The following is a 25198-nucleotide window of genomic DNA, read 5'->3' as shown; positions in this document are numbered from 1 at the left end:
ACCATCTCAAATTTTACGTTCGGGGGTGGTCGATAGCGTAAGAAATGTGGTGTGTTTGTGTGTTCAGTAAGATAACAGGTTGTTCAGCCATAGAGAAACACTTAGAAAGACACTTATACACTTATATATACACACATACACTTAAGTACAAGTACCTGTAGTGCTTTTAAGTACCTGTAGATGTTTCTGAAGGGCCTTGGTGGGGGGGGGGTGGGGGTTCATGTGTCCCTTTAGCACTTACACGGTTGCGTAAGGTGAGGGGGGAGGGGAGGGGTGGGGATTGATGGGTGAGGGGGGGGGAGGGGAAGGGGGTGAAGGGGATGGGTGGGGTGGACGGCTGTAACAGGCTGTTGTTGAGGTGGGGGGGATGAGGGAGACGAGAGGAGAGGGGGTGAGAGGGGGGAAGGGGGTGGGTGATGGGGATTGGTGGGTAATAGGGGGAGGGGAGGGGACGATGGGATCGAACCACGCCCAACCCCCCGTTACCTATCACAGCTGGTGAGGGGAAGGTGGGGGGGGGGGGGGGTAGGTGAGGGTGGCCAGGTACGTGGGTGGCAGCCCGGCCCCTGGGTGGTTGGGTGGCCACTGGGTGGGTGGCTGGGTGGCCACTGGGTGGCAGGGTGGCCACTGGGTGGCAGGGTGGCCACTGGGTGGGTGGCAGGGTGGCCACTGGGTGGGTGGCAGGGTGGCCACTGGGTGGCAGGGTGGCCACTGGGTGGGTGGCAGGGTGGCCACTGGGTGGGTGGCAGGGTGGCCACTGGGTGGCAGGGTGGCCACTGGGTGGCAGGGTGGCCACTGGGTGGGTGGCAGGGAGGCCACTGCGTGGCAGGGTGGCCACTGGGTGGGTGGCAGGGTGGCCAATCACCGTTTCTCGTTATAATGGTCAGCTGTGGATCACTCCCAACCCACCTGGGTCGACCTCAGCGCTCCGGCTGGTTCCTAGGGCGGGCTAGGAGACGCCCTGGGACGACTCTGGACACCTCATGGTATGACACAGTCAGCACGTGCCTAGTGTCACACCACAGTGCCTAGTGTCACACCACAGTGCCTAGTGTCACACCACAGTACCTAGTGTCACACCACAGTGCCTAGTGTCACACCACAGTGCCTAGTGTCGTACCACAGTGCCTAGTGTCACACCACAGTGCCTAGTGTCACACTCACAGTACCAAGTGTCACACCACAGTGCCTAGTGTCACACCACAGTGCCTAGTGTCGTACCACAGTGCCTAGTGTCACACCACAGTGCCTAGTGTCACACTCACAGTACCAAGTGTCACACCACAGTGCCTAGTGTCACACCACAGTGCCTAGTGTCACACCCACAGTGCCTAGTGTCACACCCACAGTACCAAGTGTCACACCACAGTGCCAAGTGTCAGACCACAGTGCCTAGTGTCACACCACAGTGCCAAGTGTCACACCACAGTGCCAAGTGTCATACCACAGTGTCTAGTGTCACACCACAGTGCCTAGTGTCACATCCACAGTGCCTAGTGTCACACCCACAGTGCCTAGTGTCACACACACAGTGCCTAGTGTCACACCCACAGTGCCTAGTGTCACACCACAGTGCCTAGTGTCACACCCACAGTACCAAGTGTCACACCACAGTGCCAAGTGTCAGACCACAGTGCCTAGTGTCACACCACAGTGCCAAGTGTCACACCACAGTGCCTAGTGTCACACCACAGTGCCTATTGTCACACCACAGTGCCTAGTGTCACACCCACAGTGCCTAGTGTCACACACACAGTGCCAAGTGTCACACCACAGTGCCAAGTGTCACACCACAGTGCCTAGTGTCACACCACAGTGCCTAGTGTCACACTCACAGTACCAAGTGTCACACCACAGTGCCAAGTGTCACACCACAGTGCCTAGTGTCACACCACAGTGCCTAGTGTCACACCACAGTGCCTAGTGTCACACCACAGTACCAAGTGTCACACCACAGTGCCTAGTGTCACACCACAGTGCCTAGTGTCACACCACAGTGCCTAGTGTCACACCACAGTACCAAGTGTCACACCCACAGTGCCTAGTGTCACACCACAGTGCCTAGTGTCACACCACAGTGCCTAGTGTCACACCACAGTGCCTAGTGTCACACCACAGTGCCTAGTGTCACACCACAGTGCCTAGTGTCCCACCCACAGTGCCTAGTGTCACACCCACAGTACCAAGTGTCACACCACAGTGCCAAGTGTCAGACCACAGTGCCTAGTGTCACACCACAGTGCCAAGTGTCACACCACAGTGCCAAGTGTCACACCACAGTGTCTAGTGTCACACCACAGTGTCTAGTGTCACACCACAGTGCCTAGTGTCACACCACAGTGCCTAGTTTCACACCACAGTGCCTAGTGTCACACCACAGTGCCTAGTGTCACACCACAGTACCTAGTGTCACACCACAGTGCCTAGTGTCACACCACAGTGCCTAGTGTCACACCACAGTGCCTAGTGTCACACCACAGTCTGGGTGCGACACACTACTTCCATGGACCAAATCACATTAGCTTTATCTGCCCTCTTCTGGCTCCACACAACAACAACACAAAACTCTGAGAATTACTTAAATAAAGAAGAAATAGATCATATGATAGTGATCATTTAGATCACCATAATATCGGTAATGAATATAAAACGTAAATATACGTATTTTTAATGGGAAAAAAGCTTATTTTGTATTGAAATAAGATACAACTAAAGCTGGCGGGTGAAGTCAAATGAAGCTGAACGCTCATCAATTTCCTTTTTTGGCGTTGATCTCCCTCTCACAGCTTAGTGTTCACAGGCTAAGAGCTCTCCCTCTCACAGCTCAGTATTCACAGACTAAGATACTCCCACAAGTCCTACTACTAGTCCTAAGTCCTACTCTATTTGTTTCCCCTAGGACACGTCACCTCCTAACAACCAGGTCTCAAAGTACCGATGAGTGAACATGGAAGAACAATGAACGAAGGGGTGCCCAATCGTGCCAAACCGCTCAGGGTTCGAACTCCGCACATTCTACATCTTTATGTGAATTATTCTCATGTTCATAAATTCCTTGCAGCCTCGCCTAGTCTCTTTCAAAACCATTTATATAGAAACGTTAAACAACCACGTCAGATAAAAACATTTTGTTTTCATCTCGAGCTCAAGCTGCAAGTTCTTCACTTGTTCTGACACCAGTAAATAATGGTTTGGAAACTGTGTTGCAGATTTATGGAACAAATTACCGGGTACCATAATAGATGTGGCATCGCTGGATTATTCCAAGCACAGGTTAGACATTTATATCCACCCAAACTCGTATATAACTGAGTTTGGGGGTGGATATAAATAGATGTTATATATATTAATGCCTCGTATGGGCCAGTTTCCGCAGTTTCCTTTATTCTAATGACACTTCGAATGTGTCTTGAGATCGTCCCACCAGTCTGCAAGCATCCCGACCACATCTGTAACCCGCTATATCAACTCTACTACAGGTTTTAACCCAGTGACTCTGGGCTATATGCCTCGGCATCTTACCTGATGCGATCCTCATGGAGCCCCAACACACGGCCAGACGCTCCTTTCAACGTCGCACTTGCAGTCTCGTATTTGTTTTCCTCTTTTCATTTGTCTTTACCTACGTATTAAGTTACAATTCCCCGCATTTATCCAGTCATTTTGTACGCTGTTATCACGGCGGGGTCACGCGCCCGGTGGACTAGACGTGCTGTGGTGCGCCTGGCGTTCCCTCGACCTCTCTGGTAGTCACTTGGAACTCTCAGACTCTTCCTATCATCTTCCACGGCCTTAATGAGTCCTTTTGTTTGTGTTCTTCGTGCCTACCTTGGCTGTAGGTTGGTCAGGATGTCTCTGTAGAATGTCTGCTGGCCTGTAGAAGCTTTGGTGTTGGTGCATTGTCACGTGTCTTGAAGGAAGTGTTGTTGTGCATATATATTAAGATCGTTGGGACTAACAGCCCCGAAGTGGTCACGTAAAGATATAGATGACATTTGTCTCAGGGTAGTTCGACACCTTGAAAAACATCAGTGTCGTCTATGTCCTTAAATGCTCAATTGAAAACTGCAGGCCACAACGATTTCAATATATAGGCAAGACAACATATCAAATGGTGATTGGCGTTGCACAGACAAGAAGACTAATACCGACTGGGTAACGCCTAAGTTCCCCCTCATCCTTCTTACTTTAATATTTTGTAGCTTCAGCTAACCTACATAAGCACCCTCCCCTTGCCTCCGAAGATGTTGACAGGGTCAGCGAAACGTATCTCTTAGCGTAAGGCTTTAAAATATTATAACAATAAAAATATTATTAAATTTCATATTATATTATCATGTTATATTATCATGTTATAAATTATTATAACATGAACTTAGAAGAAATAATTTGTCAACTTCCTTGACAGTAAATATAAAGATAATTGGTGCTAGAATCATTGATCAATTCTGTCGTATAATAACATTGCACTCCACTAATGGCAGCCACCACCTGACACCCACCTACAGACGGATTAGTGAAAGGACGGACGGATGGCTGGGTAGATGGAATGGTGGGTGAGTAGATAGACTGAAGGAAGGAGAAGGACGGGAGGATAGAGAGCAGACTTACAGAAGCACAAAATATCACCCAAGGGGACGGTATTATTTCCTCCATAAATTCTCTGAAAGTTGGCAAATTCCTTTTCTCACACACTCTCCCTCTGTCCTATCTCCCTCCTCCTCCTCCTCTGCTTCTTTCCTCCTGCATTCCCTTCTCTCCTCCCCACCTCCCTTACCCACCACACACACATGCTGACCCATCTGACCTTTGAGTAGCCTTGAATGACCAACAAATGGGTCTCCAAGTCATTAATTATACTGCTTGCCCCCTATTGAATATGCAAATGAAGTTTCGAAATATATATATGACAACTAATTGCATCACTCCTCGAAGAGGTGTGTAATCTTGGGAGAAAAATATTGAGAACGACTCGTTCAGTAACAGAATTCCAAGTTAGATTTTCTTATCGGGGAAGAAAAAAGATTAATTGTACGTTGTACACCCAATGGCAAATACACTAAATTAGAGATTTTCCCACTACTGAGAATGCTCGCTGGTAATTAGGCAGTGAATTACAGTTAATAATAGTTTTCCTTAATAGGGATCAACGAGATAAAAAGTATTGATTACAGTGGGCTAAACTGTGAGTGATACTGATAATTGTGGAGCGGGGCGATAGATGGCGTGGTGTCATATCTTCCTGATGTGACGCCTCTTGGTAAAGTGGTGTGACGGTGTATGTGCTGTCCGGTGTGGCGTAGTGGGGGTGTGACGTAGGTGGGGAGTTGTGGTGTGGTGTAGTGGGGTGTGGTGAGGTGGTGTGGTAAAATCCTTCTGGCCACACCTTCAAGACCTCACTACATTACCTCTCACTACACAAGATCCGTCGTGTGTAGTGAGGTGTGGTGATATCTGCTGAAGTGTAGTGGCTTATGGTGCTCTTCCACGACGCTCAGCCACTCATCCTTACTTGCTGGTATAATATTTTGAGCTGAAACTTTTATCTTTATTAAACCAACACTAATTTGTTTAATTGTGAGTGTACTCGTTGCCTCCAAGACCACACGGGAAATGAAAGTGACAAAGTATCGGTCCGTCCTGGACAATAGAAGTGACGACGTGTCGGTCCGTCCTGGACAGTAAAAGTGACGACGTGTCGGTCCGTCCTGGATAGTAAAAGTGATAACGTTTCTGTCCGTCCTGGACAATGAAAGAGCCGATGTTTCGGTCTGTCCTGAATCCTTCTTAAGTCGTGTCGATAATTGTCAAAAAACACATGCTAGACGCCATAGGATTTCCATCTCTACTGTTTCCTAAAAAAATAGAAAAAATAGAGACTTTAATGTAGTGTTTAGACCGACAGTTTTCCTCACCCATGAAGCATCTTCTGCACAGTTGGACAGCAAACCTGAAATTAAAATAGTCTGATTTTCTTTTGTACTTCAATAATTCTTCGGATTTGATCCTTCTTTGCATCGTTTTTACCTGGATGAATGAAAACAATAAGTTGTATTATTTGTATCTTAACTAACCCCCTTCGGCGGCGGCGTCGACGACGGGGACGACGACGGCCTCGACGATGGTCCCTTGGTGGCGGCGTCGACGACGGGGACGACGACGGCCCCTTGGCGGCGGCGTCGACGACGGGGACGACGACGGCCCCTGGACGGCGGCCTCGACGATGGCCCCTTGGCGGCGGCGTCGACGACGGCCCCTTGGCGGCGGCGTCGACGACGGCCCCTTGGCGGCGGCGTCGACGACGACCCCCTGGACGGCGGCGTCGACGACGGCCTCGACGACGGCGGTACCATCAGCAATTCGAGGACCTGGACGACAATAACGGTTTCAATGTTTGCACAGAACACGTCCAGCTGTGAACATGTGAACCCTTCTGCGAATGACGTCTCATCGCGGGTCTTTCTCGTCTGTTTCTAGATCTGCGAGCATCTTATTTCTTCTGCGAGCATCTTATTCTTGTCATCATTGACATTACGAATCTATGCTGCTTCTGAATAGTTACGTTTTTAATCTGGTGAGTCTGAGAGTACCTTTGGGACATCAAAATTTGACGAATCTGTTGTATCTACGCGTTTCCATTTATCACAGGGATAGATTTTTTTTTATTTCTGTAAGTTCAGTTTTGTGGAAGCATTTTATCGAGGGAAAGTTGAAGTTTTGTGATGTCTTTAAGGCCATAAAAAATTTATCCTTAAGATTTGATACTGCTAATTTGGCTCGAAGTATCTCGTCTCGATTCTCATTCTTCGTTCTTCACCTGTCGTAACCCACTTCAGCCGTGGGATAAGTCAGGCGTCTTAATCCACGGCTGAGTGGGATAAGACACCTGAAATGAAAAATTAAACGAAAATTCCGTTTTCGGAATTTTAATTTCATTTTTCCTACGTGGATACTTATGTATACCTACATCACGAGTTTTTTGTGATTATTCTTGCAAATAATATAATGTATATATAATATGCATACTAATAAGCACAACATAGGAGGGTAGTAGGAAAATACATTACTCAAGCGTCCAGGAAAAAATCAGCAAGGTCTTCTCTGAATACCCTTTATTCTCTTCTCCGAGGCAATGGGTCCTTATAATTGCATTAGAGGTGATACCCCCCCTTGGTATATAATGGTACAGGTGTGTCCTAGTACACCTGTACCTTTGCCTAGGGTACCTGTGTATGGAAGTCTGGTCTCGTGGACGTCTCACCTTTCGACACGACGCGGCCATGTGGCTGGGAGGTGTTTCGTCGGTGTTGTTACTAGTGCTACAGTCCCCAAGGCTGACCACTCTCGCACCCCCGCCCTCGCTCCTACCACACTACCACCTCCACTACCACACTGCTACCACTACCACAGGCCACGAAGCCTTCGACACAGTGCCACAAGAGACTCTAGTGCATAAGGTGGAGAAGCAGGTAGGAGTGACAGGGAAGGTACTTGAGTGGATGAGTACCTAAGCAGCACAAGACAGTAAGTTACTGTGAGGGGTGAGGTCTCAGGGTGGCGAGATGTCACTAGCGGAGTCCCGCAGGGTTCAGTTTTTGGTCCTATCCTGTTTCTCGTATCTATACGCACCTTGGGAATAAGTTTATCCCAGTGGGAATAGAGTTATTCATGTTTGCTGATGATGCGAAACTTATGAGGAGACTATGAGGAACACAACACGAGGCTACAAGATGGTCTGGACAAACGTATGGTCTGACAAGTGGCGACTAGAGTTTAACTCAAGTAAATGTAAAGTAATGAAGCTAATTGAAGGGAGCAGAAAGCCAGACACAAGGAACCAAATGGGAAATGAAGTCCCCCCAAGAAATGGACAGAGAGAAGGCTCTAGGAGCCGATGTCACACTGAACATGTGTCCTGAAGACCACACCAAAAATAAATACCATCAGCGGCATATGACAAACTGGCTAACGTCAGCACTGCTTTTACACTTTTGTGAAAGGACCATTCTACACTTTGTATACCACATATGTCAGACCAGTCTTGGAGTATGCAGCGCCAGCATTGAGTCCATACCTAGTAAAGCACAAGACGGAGTTGGAGAAGGTTGAAAGGTATGCCACCATTGTGTCCAGCGAGCGCTCGAATGCCCATAATACCATTATCATTACACGAAATAAAAAAAAGGAATATATATATATATATATATATATATATATATATATATATATATATATATATATATATATAATATGCGCCATTTATACATTTAGACGAATATTGAAGAAAAAGAAACCTTCAGGAGGTTGGAAAGTCTGAAAACGATTACAAGTCAGTTTAAAATGTTACTGAAGAATAAATTTGATATATCTAGAGATTTATTATCTGCAAAAACCTCTTAAATTATAGTTGCAACATCAGTTATTCGGGGAAAAAGTTATGTTGCAACATTTTATGTCGAAAACTTAATTACTAAGAAAATTAAATATATACAAGTGATACGAAAGATTAAGCATTTAATAACTGAGGAAGGATAGCTTGTAACTCAAGGTTGATATCTTGTAACTCAAGGCTCATTGCTTGTAACTCAAGGCTCATTGCTTGTAACTCAAGGCTGATAGCTTGTAACTCAAGGTTGATATCTTGTAACTCAAGGCTCATTGCTTGTAACTCAAGGCTCATTGCTTGTAACTCAAGGCTGATAGCTTGTAACTCAAGGTTGATATCTTGTAACTCAAGGCTCATTGCTTGTAACTCAAGGCTGATAGCTTGTAACTCAAGGTTGATATCTTGTAACTCAAGGTTGATAGTTTGTAACTCAAGACTCCTTGCTTGTAACTGAAGGCTGATAGCAGCTTGTAACTGAAGGCTGATAGCAGCTTGTAACTGAAGGCTGATAGCAGCTTGTAACTGAAGGCTGATAGCAGCTTGTAACTGAAGGCTGATAGCAGCTTGTAACTGAAGGCTGATAGCAGCTTGTAACTGAAGGCTGATAGCAGCTTGTAACTGAAGGCTGATAGCAGCTTGTAACTGAAGGCTGATAGCAGCTTGTAACTGAAGGCTGATAGCAGCTTGTAACTGAAGGCTGATAGCAGCTTGTAACTGAAGGCTGATAGCAGCTTGTAACTGAAGGCTGATAGCAGCTTGTAACTGAAGGCTGATAGCAGCTTGTAACTGAAGGCTGATAGCAGCTTGTAACTGAAGGCTGATAGCAGCTTGTAACTGAAGGCTGATAGCAGCTTGTAACTGAAGGCTGATAGTAGCTTGTAACTGAAGGCTGATAGCAGCTTGTAACTGAAGGCTGATAGCAGCTTGTAACTGAAGGCTGATAGCAGCTTGTAACTGAAGGCTGATAGCTTGTAACTGAAGGCTGATAGCTTGTAACTCAAGATGAATGACATGTAACTCAAAATAAATAACTTATAACTCAAGATGAATAACTTCGACTTAAGATGAATAGCGTGTACTGCAAGGCTTCTATCTTGTAACACCAGATAAACAAATTGCAACTGAAGGATGATAACCCGAAATTCAATGAGAATGGGTGACGACTGAAGGGGGGGGGAATATAATTTAAATCAGCTGTGCACACGTAAATAAATTGAAAACACACAATTTAGTACATATAACCGAGAAATCCCACCACGTCAACACCAGTGTTGATGGTCTGGGGCTTGACGCAAGAATATTGTCTCAGGTCGTAGTGAGAGAGAGACGGGTCGTAGCGAGAGAGAGACGGGTCGTAGCGAGAGAGAGACGGGTCGTAGCGAGAGAGAGACGGGTCGTAGCGAGAGAGAGGCAGGTTGAAGCGAGAGAGAGAGACAGGTCGTAGTGAGAGAGAGAGAGAAGGGTCGTAGCAAGAGAGAGAGAAGGGCCGTAGCGAGAGAGGCAGGTCGTAGCGAGAGAGAGAGACAGATCGTAGCGAGAGAGACAGATCGTAGCGAGAGAGAGACAGGTCGTAGCAAGAGCGACAGGTTGTACCAAGAGATAGCCCTACAAAAGTCACAGGGGTCCATCCGAGAAACCGGCCAGTATGTGAAGCAGGGCCAAATGAGACCGAGGTCCAGGGCCATACGAGACCCAGGTCCACACCTCAAACAAGTCCACAGCTATAGAGACAAGTCCCACCGGAACACAGGGTGCTGGAGACCTCAAGCTATGACCCAAGAGTTTCCCCTGGTAGCTCCTCGATCTTAGTTTTGACCAGTTAACGCTCCGAAAAATGACTCGCTGCTCGTTACCAAAATCCGTGAAACAAAGACTAAGATGTGGCAGGAAACCGGAACGACACCGCTGACTTAAGACCCTCGTAGAGCGCATTTACGTATCTACGCTGTGGTAGTCTCGTAGAAAGCATCTACGCATCTACCTCACATACATTTACAGATTCATATGAAAAGCGACGTCTTTTAAACGAAACGTGACGGAAACAGGTCTGAAAAAAGTGTGTATCTGGTCTCGAGAGAGGGGAGGGAGGGGGGGGGGTTTGCTCATTGATCTCGAGACGAGGAGCAAGGCAGGGACTCGAACCCTCGAACCCTGATGTATTTGAAACCGGAGCGTATAGTGGAAGAACTCCATTACCTACTCCATCGTGCATGGGGGCTATGTGTCAAATCTGGACTGGCTTCAGCAGGGGCCTCCAGCCGGTCTTGTGGATTCAGTGGAATCCCAGGTTGTGTACTGTGTATTATGTCGTGGTGCACAGGTCGGGTGAGGAGAGTCATGAGGAGGAAGGCACAGAAGGGAGGAGGGAGGGGATGTAAGAAGGAAGGAGAGGGTGAGGGGAGGGGAAGGGGAAAGAAGGAGGAATGGGGGAGGGAGGGTTAGCTAAACAGGTCTTTTGTCTCTTATGAAATTGTGTCTACTAAGTGTGTGTGTATGTGTGTGTGTGTGTACCTGCCATTATCTTGCTTGATTCTATCATACACACACACACACGCATACACACCCACGCGACCGACATGATGATTCAAACACACACACACACACACACACACACACACACACACACACACACACACACACACACACACACACACACACACACACACACACACACACACACACACACACACACACACACACACACACAAAACATACACGTACGCATACTTACATACCAATAATCTAGGACCATTGGAGGTGGAAATGAACCTCCATAATAGCTATGAGATGCCCCACCCCCCCCACAACGGGACCTCCCGCCCCATAGACAGACACAAGTACATGAACTCAACAAAACAGAGAACACGAAACTCTATGGAGTCAACTGACTTGAGTGAAGGATCACCTGTGGTAGGAATCAGAGGACCAGAGTCAAGAAAGGTCAGAGATGAAGAAAAATTAACGTCCATAAAGCTTAGACTTAGGGCCCTTACTCCTCCTGAATTCATAAACGACCTTCCCGAGGAGGTAAACTCCCTTAAGTCAATTTTCGTAATGACTAAGGAGAAGTTTAATGCCATTATAGGCAAGTAAAGGAGGACTTCGATAAGTCTAATTGCAGTCGTCGTCTCCCTGACAACGGGAATTATAAAGGAAAACCCAAACCAGTTGTAGGATCGACCAGACAACTGTCACCTTGAGGTTACCTTGAGATAGTTTCGGGGCTTAGCGTCCCCGCGGCCCGGTCCTCGGCCAGGCCTCCTAACCAGAGTTCAGTCTCAACAAAGGCAAAATAAAGCGACCGTGGAGAGGAGGAGGAAGATAGCCAGAAAAGCAATACGATGTTAAAGAAGCAGATACAGAGAAGGATATGGGCTGGAATATCCTCCCGGACCTCACGCTGGAGGAACACGTAGCTAGAATATCATCAGCAGCATGAGCTGCCAAATTGAGAAACATATAACAGACTGATTTAAAATATTCAAAAGAGAAAGCATCTTCAGAGCTTAATACAAAGCATATATTAAACCAGGGCCTAGAGTATATGACACCGGAATGTAACCCCACAGCGTAAAATAGAAGATCATTGAGAAAACCCCAAAGTTATGTAAAGGATAAGAGAGGGATACACAACAGTGAAAGAGGAAGCCAGGGGCCATAACTGCACCAGGAACGCCAGACACAAGACTCGGGACTCGGGTTAAGATGAAGACACCTACAAGAAACAGACCTGCGAGGATATATGTCCCCCAAACCTGACGCCTGAGGAAGGTAACATCAGTGGCACTTGCATATCCGGCACCTGTTGGAGTTACCTTCAGAGGCGTAGACCAAGAAGCCTTCAGAAGGATATATATATACAACCTACATAAGACCAACCATCGGTTATGCAATAACAGAACGAAGACAAGCGACGAGGCTTGTCTCAGAACTGATGGGACTCTATCTTGAGATGATTTCGGGGCTTTTAGTGTCCCCGCGGCCCGGTCCTCGACCAGGCCTCCACCCCCAGGAAGCAGCCCGTGACAGCTGACTAACACTCAGGTACCTATTTTACTGCTAGGTAACAGGGGCATAGGGTAAAAGAAACTCTGCCCATTGTTTCTCGCCGGCGCCCGGGATCAACCCCGGGACCACAGGAGCACAAGTCCAGCGTGCTGTCCGCTCGGCCGACCGGCTCCCTCGATTATATTCGAAATATGGAAATGACAATATTTTAAACAACACATTTTAAGGGTTCTTGAGAGAGAGTGAACCAAAAGGCAATGTTCCAAAAAAGAAGCCGGAGGTTCAGAGGGCACAAGAGGAAACTGGAGATACAGACAAACAGGAGAGATGCCACAAAAAAAAACTTCTTTAGTCCGTCACAAGTAAACAAAAAGGGGACATTATCGAGGCAGACTCATGAACCAACCTCAAACCGACATACGAGAAACATGACGAGTGACCGCCAGCACAAAGGCTGATTTTCAAGGCAATTCTTGAGTGGATCTTACACTTACTGTTAGCTGGAAAGGCGGGGCTTAGGTAGCTGAAGCTCGACCGCTCAAGCACAGTTAAGTGGGTATTCCCTCATACGCCTCACAAGGCTGAAAGAACTAACGCTCACAATACTGGTAGAATAACGGGGTTTGAGGGGGACATACTCACAACATACAACATACTAAAAGAACTCAACAAGATAGACACGAAGGTAGACACACCAAGTATCGTGAGAGACACACTAAGGGAAGAAGTATCGGTGGGTAGCGTTATAGATACACCAGGGGAAGAAGTAATCCCCCTTCACAAATCCAAACCCCCCACAATTGCAAGTCCTACACTATGGAGAACACATTCCCCCGATAGATTAACATATAACACCCGGACCCCAGGAGCGCTCTCAATCCCGCAGTAACACAATTAAACGAGTTTACATCTACACAAACACCCGTACGACTGACACAATCAGGCACACAATCGACACACATAATCAGACCCTCGTGGCCACCGGGGCGCTCAACATTCACTTCGTCATCACATTCAAGATTAGCAGCACGAAGCCCTCACGTGGATCTTAAAATTCTATATATATATATATCAATATGTATGCTGAAACTTGCAAAAACTAAATTTTATATGCCCCAAAAAACCCGGTAGCAGTTGCTGGGCGCTGTAACGGTACCAGGGGTAGTACCAGCAGCAGCAGCGGCAGTAGCAGCAGCAGCAGCAGCAGCAGCAGCAGCAATGGTAACAGCAGCAATAGTAGCAACAACAGCAGCAGCAACAACAATGTCTGCAATATTAACATAAAAGCAGATTATCAAGAACAACGTCGACTTTAGGAAGTCACAGTAGCAGCAACAATAGAAGCAGCAGCAGGTAGCAATATTGCCCTTCTGGAAATGCTGCCTGTCGACATTAGAGCGATTTTGTAAAGTTTCTTCTTTGGTCTGGATTCAAGGGTAACCGGTGGTCCCGGAGAGTAACCGACCACAACTATCAACAGCCAGCCAGAGCCAGCTAGAGTTAGTCAGCCAGCCGGTCAGCCAGATAGAGCCAGTCAGCCAGCCAGAGCCAGTCAGCCAGACAGAGCCAGCCAGCCAGCCAGAGCCAGCCAGACAGAGTTAGCTAGTCAAATTATGTGACAAAATTCCAGCAAGCTAACTAACGCGAAAATCAGTCAACAAGGCAGAAAAAACCAGACACTCAGAGACCAAAAGAGCTAGCAAGTCAGCCATCCGGAGCCAGCTTTCCAAGCTTAGTTGGACACTCAAATTGGTAGCCAACAAGCCTTGCACACCCACACACCCCTCAAGCTCAAGAGGTCATAGATTCAAGCTAAGGAGACAAAGGTGCCGAAAAAATATTTGTACGTTTCTTTTGCAATCAGAGTCGTTGATAGTGGGAACCAGTTAAAAGAGAGATTGGTGGAAGCCAAAACCGTCAGTAGTTTCAAAGCGTCATGTGACAAAGAGTACTGGGAAGACGGGACACCACGAGAGTATCTCTCATCCTGTAACTACACTTAGGTAATTACACACATCTTGTAAAGCACTAGACGAAGCTGGAGAAAGTTCAGAGGTATGTCACTAGACAAGTCCCAGAACTAAGAGACATGAGTTTTGAGGAAAGGCTCCATGAACTGCACCTCACTTCGGTGGAAGACAGAAGATCTCGGGAAGACATAATCACCACATACAAAATTCTCAGAGGAATTGACAGGGTAGACAAGGATGGATTATTTAACACAGGTGGTACACGCACAAGGGGACACAGGTGGAAGCTGAGTACCCAAATGAGCCATCGAGACATTAAAATTTTTTTCCTGTGTCAGAGTAGTTAATAAATAGAATGCGCTAGGCAGTGATGTGGTGGAGGCTGACTCCATACACAGTTTCAAATGTAGATATGATAGAGCCCAGTAGGCTCAGGAATCTGTACACCAGTTGATTGACGGTTGAGAGGCGGGACCAAAGAGCCAGAGCTCAACTCTCGCAAGCACAACTGGGCGAGTACACACAAGGCACCCACATTCACACAGAACGCAACAGCGCGCGCGCGCACACACACACACACACACACACACACACACACACACACACACAGACACACACATACACACACACACACACACACACACACACATACACACACACACACACACACACACACACACACACACACACACACAATGACACTATGTAAAAGACACATCTAACACTTTATGTAGGGCATACGTAAATCTGTGTATCTATGTATTTACGTATGTAGGTTAGCTTAGCATTTTAAAATCACCGAATCACCTTCTGTGGTTGAGTGTTCAATAAACCCTTGAACTATATGTTTAACACTTCTCTAACCCTGTCCATGGAGGACAGAAGAAAATGTATATATTCTGGTTAGCATTGTAAATGTCTGGCCACGTCTGTGGTAGAAAATAATAATAATAAACACACACACACACACACACACACACACACACACACACACACACACACACACACACACACACACAAAGGCTTTCTGGCAATCCATATTTTTGGATTGCCAGAAAGCCTTTGACACAGTACCTCACAAGAGGCTAGTGAAAAAGCTGGAGATGCAGGCTGGAGTGAAAGAGAAGTTACTCCATTGGATAAGGGAGTACCTAAGCAACAGAAGACAACGAGTCACTGTGAGGGGGTGAGGTCTCAGATTGGCGAAACGTCACCAGTGGAGTCCCGCAGGGTTCAGTCCTTGGACCTATACTATTTCTGATATATGTAAATGATCTCCCAGAGGTTGTAGAATCGTTCCTTTCACTGTTTGCTGATGATGCAAAAATTATGAGGAGGATTAAAACAGAGGAAGATAGTAGGAGGTTACAAGATGACCTAGACAGATTGAATGATTGGGCTGACAAATGGCAACTAAAGCTCAACCCGAGTAAATGCAAGGTCATGAAACTAGGCGGTGGAAACAGGAGGCCAGACACAGGATACCGAATAGGAGAAGTACTTCATGAAACGGACAGAGAGAAAGATCTAGGAGTTGATATCACACCAAACCTGTCTCCTGAAGCCCACATAAAGAGAATTACATCTGCGGCATACGCGAGGCTGGCTAACATCAGAACAGCCTTCAGAAACCTGTGTAAGGAATCATTCAGAACCTTGTATACCGCATATGTAAGATCAATCCTGGAGTATGCGGCCCCAGCATGGAGCCCGTACCTATTCAAGCACAAGACGAAGCTGGAAAAAGTTCAGAGGTATGCCACTAGGCTAGTCCCAGTACAAAGAAGCATGAGTTACGAGAAGAGGCTGCGTGAAATGCACCTCACGACACTGGAAGACAGAAGAGTAAGGGGAGATATGATCACCACCTACAAAATCCTCAGATGAATTGACAGGGTTGATTAGGATAAACTGTTTAACACGGGTGGTACGCGAACAAGGAGACACAGGTGGAAACTGAGTACCCACATGAGCCACAGCGACGTTAGAAAGAACTTTTTCAGTGTCAGAGTAGTTAACGGCTGGAATGCATTAGGCAGTGATGTGGTAGAGGCTGACTCCATACACAGTTTCAAATGTAGATATGATAGAGCCCAGCAGGCTCAGGAATCTGGTCACCAGTTGATTGACAGTTGAGAGCGGGACCAAAGAGCCAAAGCTCAACCCCCGCAAGCACAATTAGGTGAGTGCTAGGTGAGTACACACACACACACACACACACACACACACACACACACACACACACACACACACACACACACACACACACACACACACACACACACACTCACACACACACACACACTCACACACACACACACACACACACACACACACACACACACACACACACACACACACACACACACACACACACACACACACACACACACAGACCAACCGTTCACGCATTAATATAGAAGCAGTAAGAAGCCAATAATAACACACAAGTCTGAACGATATAACGTTAACACAACACTCTATAATAGTTCACATGTGTTCTAAAGTTTCGCTCGATCCCAGACCCACAACATAACTCTGAACTCCACTCTTCCAACAGTGGCAGTTTTATGCTCAAGCGTGAGACACAGACAAGCAATATTTCTTTTGCATATGATTGATCTATTGCATAACGAAATGTTGAAACTGGTTTTTTGGGCGTTAGCCTTGAGCCGTTCGCCTCTCCGTCCGTTAGTGGGTCCACACGGAATAGTTCGGATCATTATCTGAGGAGTCTTCGTCCGGATTCCCCCCTCCGAGGGCCGTGACGAGGGTTCGAACCTATTTGATGCCACTCTATAAACGTTATTTGTTTCCTGGTCTTTTTGCTGATATATTTCCACAAACGTGTTTCGCCATTTTTCAAATGTTTTTATCTCAAATTTCAACATTTACATGAATATTTTTGTTTGCAGGTTATTAAATGGGATCGAAACAACTTCTATGGATTTCACAACACACTGACAACCCCTCAACACACACACACACACAGGCTTCAAGACTGTCCACATCCGCCCTACTTAATACATGTCTCTAACCTGCTGTGTCACCCCACCCACACATGTCACCGTATCCGCCACACCCACTTTATCCACCACACACACACTCTCTCCATCCATATCCACTCCAGAATCCACAATCACCACACCTGCTACAACCACGACACTCCAGCCACGACTACGACAATCACCACACCCAATTCACAACCCCGTTACCATTCAAAATGCACCGCGATTACCTGAGTGGTTTGCTAATCTCGCTGCCGTGTGATTAGATTACCAATCCTTGGCTGTGAGGCCGTGTTGGTGGATGAGATGTGACTGTGATTGTAATCTTTTTCTATTTTCCTGTTAAACGCTTCAAGAGGGACTATTTTTAGTGTTAATTAATCAGACGAGAGTAAGAACAAGTTATTATTTGATTACATGAAAATTCTGTTTAATATTAAAATTATTATTTGTATACATATATGTTCTGTTTGATAAGAAAATAATTTGTCCATGTAATTCTGTTAAATATGAAATACAAAGATGATATATACTGTTTAATATGAAATTATTTTTGTATTAATTCTGTTTAATATGAAATTATTTTTGTATAAATTCTGTTTAATATGAAATTATTTTTGTATAAATTCTGTTTAATATATATTGTTATGTTTACATACAAATTCTGTTTAGTATCTGCCATTCATTAGGCTGATTGGTTGATTTGATTGGGCGTCCAGTTCATTTTGGAGGGTTGTAATTTTAACTTCTGATTCGATTAACAGATTGTGTGATTATTTAGTAATGAGTTAATTAGCTAATTATGTGTTTATCTCATTTGAGTAGTTGAGTTATTAGTACAATTATTTGCTTTTTGTTATGCTTATTGCGTCTTAAGATAGAATCTAAATATACTAATCAACCGGAATTAAGACATTTGAGTAGTTTTTGTTGATGTTCTGATTGGTCGAGTTTTTTTTATTTTACTATTGGCTGATTAGATGATTTTACGACTGGCTTATTAGTTGATTTTTGTGACTAGCTGATTAATTGATTTTGTGATTGGCTGATTAACTGATTTTGTGCCTGGTTAATTAGTTGAATTTGCGATTGGCTCATTCGACAATTGCCTAAATAACTGCCCTACAGTGAGCTCATCTATCATCTATCACTCTAGATGATAAACATATTAGTAATTTGACTAAGAGTTAAGTTAAGAGTTGAGTTAGTAAGTTAAGAGTTGACTACCTGACTGATTGACAACCACAGTTGTAGACTGGGTAATTGTTTGCCTAATTGTGTGAGGGAGAAGGGTGGGGAGGGAAGGTGTTAGTACTAGTGTGAAGGGGGGGGGGAGTTATTACTAGTATGAGGTAGGTATCAGTGTCAGTCGGAGGAGGGTATCAGTGTGAGGGGGGTTCGAACCAGTATGGGGCAGAGTCTGGCTCCCCCTTGTGTAAGGTGGAATAGGTTATCCATACAAGAGACTAAAGATTGTGTAAGACAAACACCTTATAGTTTCGTGTTAGAGGGTTGAGGGAGGGAATTGTCAGGGGGGGGGGGAAAGCGCCAAGCCATTACGACTATATAGCACTTGGAAGGGGTCGGGATAAGGAATGGTGCCCAGCCACTTGTGGACGGTCGGGGATTGAACGCCGATCTGCATGAAGCGAGACCGTCGCTCTAACCGTCCAGCCCAAGTGGTTGAGACCAGAGGGTTGAGCTTCTTCTTTCCAGGACCCAGGAGTTACCAAGCATTTACGCAGCCCCTTGCGAAACCTCTACATCTTTCCACAATCATGGCGGCTTTGTTTACATGTATGAAACAGTGTATGAGCTCCGAAGCACAATGAGATTGTTTATAACAATAATAACCTTGGGTTGTGACGTTTCCAAGCTCGTAAACTGTTTCATAAATATAATCAGAACTACCATAATTATGGTAAGATGCACATGTTTCGTAACTGCCTGTGTAAATGCTTGATAAAGCCTGGCCTTAGATAGCAGAGAAGCTCTGCAAGAACTGGCAAGGGAAGGGGGGGGGGGGGTCCTCACCGCCAAATAAACGCTCTGTTATTAACTGGAGGTTTCTCTATCCTACATCTGCAATTCAGCGGATTTACTTTTTTTTTGCTTTAAGAGATAAGGGCTTCATGATAGCGCTGCATACTCCAACACTGGTATCATGTAGGTGTAATCCTAAGATCTAAAACGTGTCCGTCTTTGGGTTCTCTGGTCTTGTCCATGTTTACGCTAATCATGAACACTGCTTTCTTCTGCTGCTCCTCAAGGAATCAATCATCAACGAGGTTGATGTCTGCGTCCCAATGTTATATGAGGCTGCCTTCTGCGTCATAACGTTTACTGAGGCGGCCGTTGGCGTCCCAATGTTTACTGAGGCGGTCGTCTGCGTCCCAATGTTTACTGAGGCGGTCGTCTGCGTCCCAATGTTTTACTGAGGCGGTCGTCTGCGTCCCAATGTTTACTGAGGCGGTCGTCTGCGTCCCAATGTTTACTGAGGCGGTCGTCTGCGTCCCAATGTTTTACTGAGGCGGTCGTCTGCGTCCCAATGTTTACTGAGGCGGTCGTCTGCGTCCCAATGTTTACTGAGGCGGTCGTCTGCGTCCCAATGTTTTACTGAGGCGGTCGTCTGCGTCCCAATGTTTACTGAGGCGGTCGTCTGCGTCCCAATGTTTTACTGAGGCGGTCGTCTGCGTCCCAATGTTTACTGAGGCGGTCGTCTGCGTCCCAATGTTTACTGAGGCGACCGTCTGCGTCCCAATGTTTACTGAGGCGACCGTCTGCGTCCCAATGTTTACTGAGGCGACCGTCTGCGTCACTGCTTGCTCTGATCTCGGCCCCTGGCTAGTTACAGGGCATACAAATGTAAATCTCTTGGTTTAAGAAGTGTTACAACCTCAACCCTTGGTCCTGGCCGTCCACCGCCGCTACCCCTCACCGTTATCATCTATCTCTACACCATCTACTCTCTCGCACGCTTATAACATATATACTTTATCTCTCTCTCTCTCTCTCTCTCTCTCTCTCTCTCTCTCTCTCTCTCTCTCTCTCTCTCTCTCTCTCTCTCTCTCTATATATATATATATATATATATATATATAGGTCATATTCAATGAAACATATATATATATATATATATATATATATATATATATATATATATATACATATATATATATATATATATATATATATATATCCCCCGTTATGATCTATGTTAACTTGATCTCCTGTCTCGCTCTTACACATTCATTACATCATTCAAGATTCTACAACGTTTTGAAATTATGTTATATATATATATATATATAATATATATATAATATATATATATATATATATATATATATATATATATATATATATATATATATATATATATTATAAATAAATTATAAACAATTATTGTTACACACAGAAATCACAACAGCGTGATGCATCAAATGAACAAATCCACAAGGGCCGTGACGAAGGTTCGAACCCTCCTCACGGCCCTTGTGGATTTGTTCATTTAGTCTGTTCGTCTGATCCTAATTTTGTTTTGTCTGTTAACTCTCTTCTTGAAATCCTAATTGTATTACTCTGATTAAGGCCAAATTGTATATTTTGTCAATACAAGTGATAATATTAAACCTGAGTTATCAATGTTATAATCAGATCAATACTTCTCACAGCTGGACTTAAAGACCATTTCTATTCACCCCATACTTGTATCCCTCTCGGGACAACGTCGGTGATGTAGCGTTAAATATACGTTGATTTAATGAAGAATTTACGTTGATTTGCCGTTACTCAAGTACAGTTTTTGCCTCTTAGGAAAATATATGCCTTCCCCCCCATCGTTCTGAACTTCATATTGCATTGCAGTCACACACACACACACACACACACACACACACACACACACACACACACACACACACACACACACACACCAGGAAAACGCTCTCCCCGAATGGATTATCGAGTCTCATTTGGAATCATTAAGCGTCTTTTCCAAGCATGGGAATTGCCACTCCACTGTCCGTGTTGTGTAGTGGGCCAGGTACACTTTCTCCCGTGTCACCAACACTCACACACTCTGGAATCAAAGCATTACTAGTTCTGTCATAATATTATCTTTATTATAAGAGCCCCGTTCGTGAGCGTTACATCCGGACAGTGTATGTTGTCACAGGTCGGTTTTTGTCCTTCCCTTCATAACTGTCATTGACAGTTAGTTCAGTTAACTTATCATGCACCCCATACCCTTCTTGTGAGTGGTAGTGGAAAGGGTTACAGAGTCACATAATGGGCTCAGGGACTGAACCCCACAATTCATTTAGCTAAGCAAGTTACAGTCTTGATGTGCTAGTTACAAAATTCAATACACATTGTCACATCATCATTGGGTTCGAGATCGACCACAAGCACAGTTTCTAAATTAAGCAACTGACATATGAGGAAAGTTAGCATCACAATTGATATGTTTGTCTTGCACACCGCCCCCCATCCAGTGGGCAGCGGTGGATACGTTACAGTTACTAGGTTACTACCTACAGTTAGTAAACTGGGGATATTTGGCTAAAATTTCTGGTAGCAGATCATTTTGAATGACATATTTACACATAGCTGAAACATGTGTTATAGAATTGTCTCTGAATTAACGCATCTTTTCGCACTCCATAAAATAGTGACGGAGGGTGTGCGAATAATTTTGTTGACACAGTTTACATTTGGTCAGGTCTACATCAGCATATAATGTCAGTCATCACTCCAGAGCTGTCACTCACTACCATCACCCCAGAGCTGTCACTCACTATCATCACCCCAGAGCTGTCACTACCATCACCCCAGAGCTGTCACTCACCACCATCACCCCAGAGCTGTCACTCACTACCATCACCCCAGAGCTGTCACTACCATCACCCCAGAGCTGTCACTCACTACCATCACCCCAGAGCTGTCACTCACTACCATCACCCCAGAGCTGTCACTCACCACCATCACCCCAGAGCTGTCACTCACCACCATCACCCCAGAGCTGTCACTCACCACCATCACCCCAGAGCTGTCACTACCATCACCCCAGAGCTGTCACTCACTACCATCACCCCAGAGCTGTCACTCACTACCATCACCCCAGAGCTGTCACTCACTACCATCACCCCAGAGCTGTCACTCACCACCATCACCCCAGAGCTGTCACTCACCACCATCACCCCAGAGCTGTCACTCACCACCATCACCCCAGAGCTGTCACTACCATCACCCCAGAGCTGTCACTCACCACCATCACCCCAGAGCTGTCACTCACTACCATCACCCCAGAGCTGTCACTCACTACTATCCAGTCAAAGCATACTACTAACCCAATACCAAGCTGGTATCCGGTATTGGGGACCTTTTCACCTAGAGAAACACAGGACAAGGGATGTGATGGAAGTTTCAGATGAGATATAAACAGAGTTCCGAACAGAAACTCTGTTTATAACAGAGTTTGACGTGTTCAGACCGTTACATCTCGCAACAATGCTCACAAATTGGAGAAATTCCGTTTTAGGAGGGATATGAGGGAAGTACTGATAAGGAAATAGGGTTGTACATACTTGAAATGGGTTGCCAGCTAGTATTGTTGTGGCAAACAGTTTACAAGGTTTGAAGAACAAATTGGATTGGTATATAGAGGTAGATTTAAACGGGACTAGCCTAATATCGGCCAATAGGCGAGTTACAGTGCTTTAAGGATGAGAGGCAGGACCCAAGAGCAGAAACCCAGTCTCTGTAGGCACAGCTAGGCGAATGCTACTCTCATGTATGCACACACACACACACACACACACACACACACACACACACACACACACACACACACACATGCACACACACATATGTGTGTGTATATACACACAAAGAGGCTCTTTGGAGGACCAAAGAGCCAAAGTTCAACCCCCGCAAGCACAAATAGGTGAGTACACACACACACACACACACACACACACACACACACACACACACACACACACACACACACACACACACACACACACACACACACACACAGAACATTGCATTTTAAATGGCAATGCTGTATAGAATAACTTTTTTGGTTTTGTTTTGCACGTTATGAAAATGATGTTTACTGCAGCGCCCAACACAACTAGTGCCGCTAGTGGCTGCCCGGAGAAAAAGTTACCCACCTTTTACAACACTGTTCTTTCCTCTCCACCTCTCCGCCTCCCTTCCTTGTTTTTTTACTGTGTGTTTAGCCCTAAGGAGAAAGGCCGAGGTTCGGTGTGTGTGTGGGCTGGTGTGGCCTTCCGACCAGAACTTCCAGCGCCCTCAGCTAACATTATCAACACACCGCTTCAAACACACACACACACACACACACACACACACACACACACACACACACACACACACACACACACACACACACACACACACACACTCACACACACATTACAAGTGATGTGGTGGACGCTGACTCCATACACAGTTTCAAGTGTAGATATGATAGAGCCCAATAGGCTCAGGAACCTGTACACCTGTTGATTGACAGTTGAGAGGCGGGACCAAAGAGCCAGAGCTCAACCCCCGCAAGCACAACTAGGTGAGTACAACTAGGTGAGTACACACACACACACACACACACACACACACACACACACACACACACACACACACACACACACACACACACACACACACACACACACACACAAAACACAATGTTATATGAAAAAGCTGTTGGATCTCTGGTTTTTATGCCGTCAGTTAACACGTGGTCTTTCTCCTTGTGGCTTTCCAGGTTTTTCCGTCGAGGAACAAGTTGCAGTCTTTCTCCTTGTGCTGGGGTTTCCGGGCTTTTCCGTCTTGTTGCAAATTTTTCGCACATTATATCAATCCGTTTTCTTAAAGAAGCCTCCTTCACCACTTTTCTTGAACAGAGGTCATTGAAGGTATTTGGAAATTCTGGCAATGGTATCGTTTTATTTAATTACAGCTTCTTGTCTGAAACCTGATCTATGAATATATATGTCTTCTCGTACCAGAGCCACGAGGTGTGACCACCGGCTTGAAAATTACGAGACCGTCACTCATCTCGGAGTGTTTACAGTATGTAAAGGGCCTCTGAAGATCTTAATTGGTACTCATTTGAGACAAATAATCACGGCTTCTGGCCGGCTGGTCCCCTGGTGTTGTCAGCCTCGCACGAGCAATGAGTGCACTAGTAAGGTGTTGATTGTGTTGGCGATTGTTACGTAAAGAGAAAGACTGCAAACTTGAAGCTTGACTTGATTGGCTTGACTTGAAACAGCGCTAGACTTGATTCACACAATGAGTCAGGCATAAGGGAATTCAAACTGGAAGTCTCCATTGGAATGAGCGCTCACAGTGTACTGTCATTTGAGAATATGATGATGGTAAGAATAACCTACTCAAGCAAAGGACCAGAAAACAAAACGGCTGCCAATAGCCAAGGGGAGGGTAAGGTAATTATCAGGAGAAAGCTCTGTCATTACTTCTATATAGCACTTGGAAGGGGGAGTGAGAACAAGGAGATGGCGTAGGACCCAAAGAAGGAATTATGTCCAACCATTTGGACGGTCGAGGATTGAACACCGTCCTGTTACAAGCGAGACCGTCGCTCTACCGTCCAGTCAAAATGGTTAGGTTACCCGCGTCACAAGAATGAAGCGATACTAACGAGAAGAATTAAAGAGAAGGTTTACAAGAGAATGAAGGTAGATCTAGACGCACGGGGTCAGAGAGAGAACTAAGAGAACTAAGAACTCAGGAGAACTAAGCCACACGCCAGAAGATGAGGAGACGACGACGTT

General features: G+C 45.6%; 1 protein-coding gene across 1 annotated transcript; it reads right to left on the bottom strand.

The window, feature by feature from the left end:
• Positions 1–8506: 8506 nt before the first annotated feature.
• LOC138355668 (coiled-coil domain-containing protein 8-like) lies at positions 8507–10598 on the bottom strand. Its single transcript, XM_069310995.1, has 2 exons — positions 10587–10598; positions 8507–9403 (listed from the first exon to the last, which is right to left on the bottom strand). The coding sequence occupies exons 1-2, from the start codon at positions 10596–10598 to the stop codon at positions 8507–8509; spliced, it is 909 nt and encodes a 302-aa protein (XP_069167096.1).
• Between the last annotated feature and the right edge of the window lie 14600 nt (positions 10599–25198).

This window comes from Procambarus clarkii, chromosome 6 (genome assembly GCF_040958095.1).
Source record: "Procambarus clarkii isolate CNS0578487 chromosome 6, FALCON_Pclarkii_2.0, whole genome shotgun sequence".
Classification (NCBI taxonomy): domain Eukaryota; kingdom Metazoa; phylum Arthropoda; class Malacostraca; order Decapoda; family Cambaridae; genus Procambarus; species Procambarus clarkii.
This window is presented reverse-complemented; position numbering and strand designations above follow the sequence as displayed.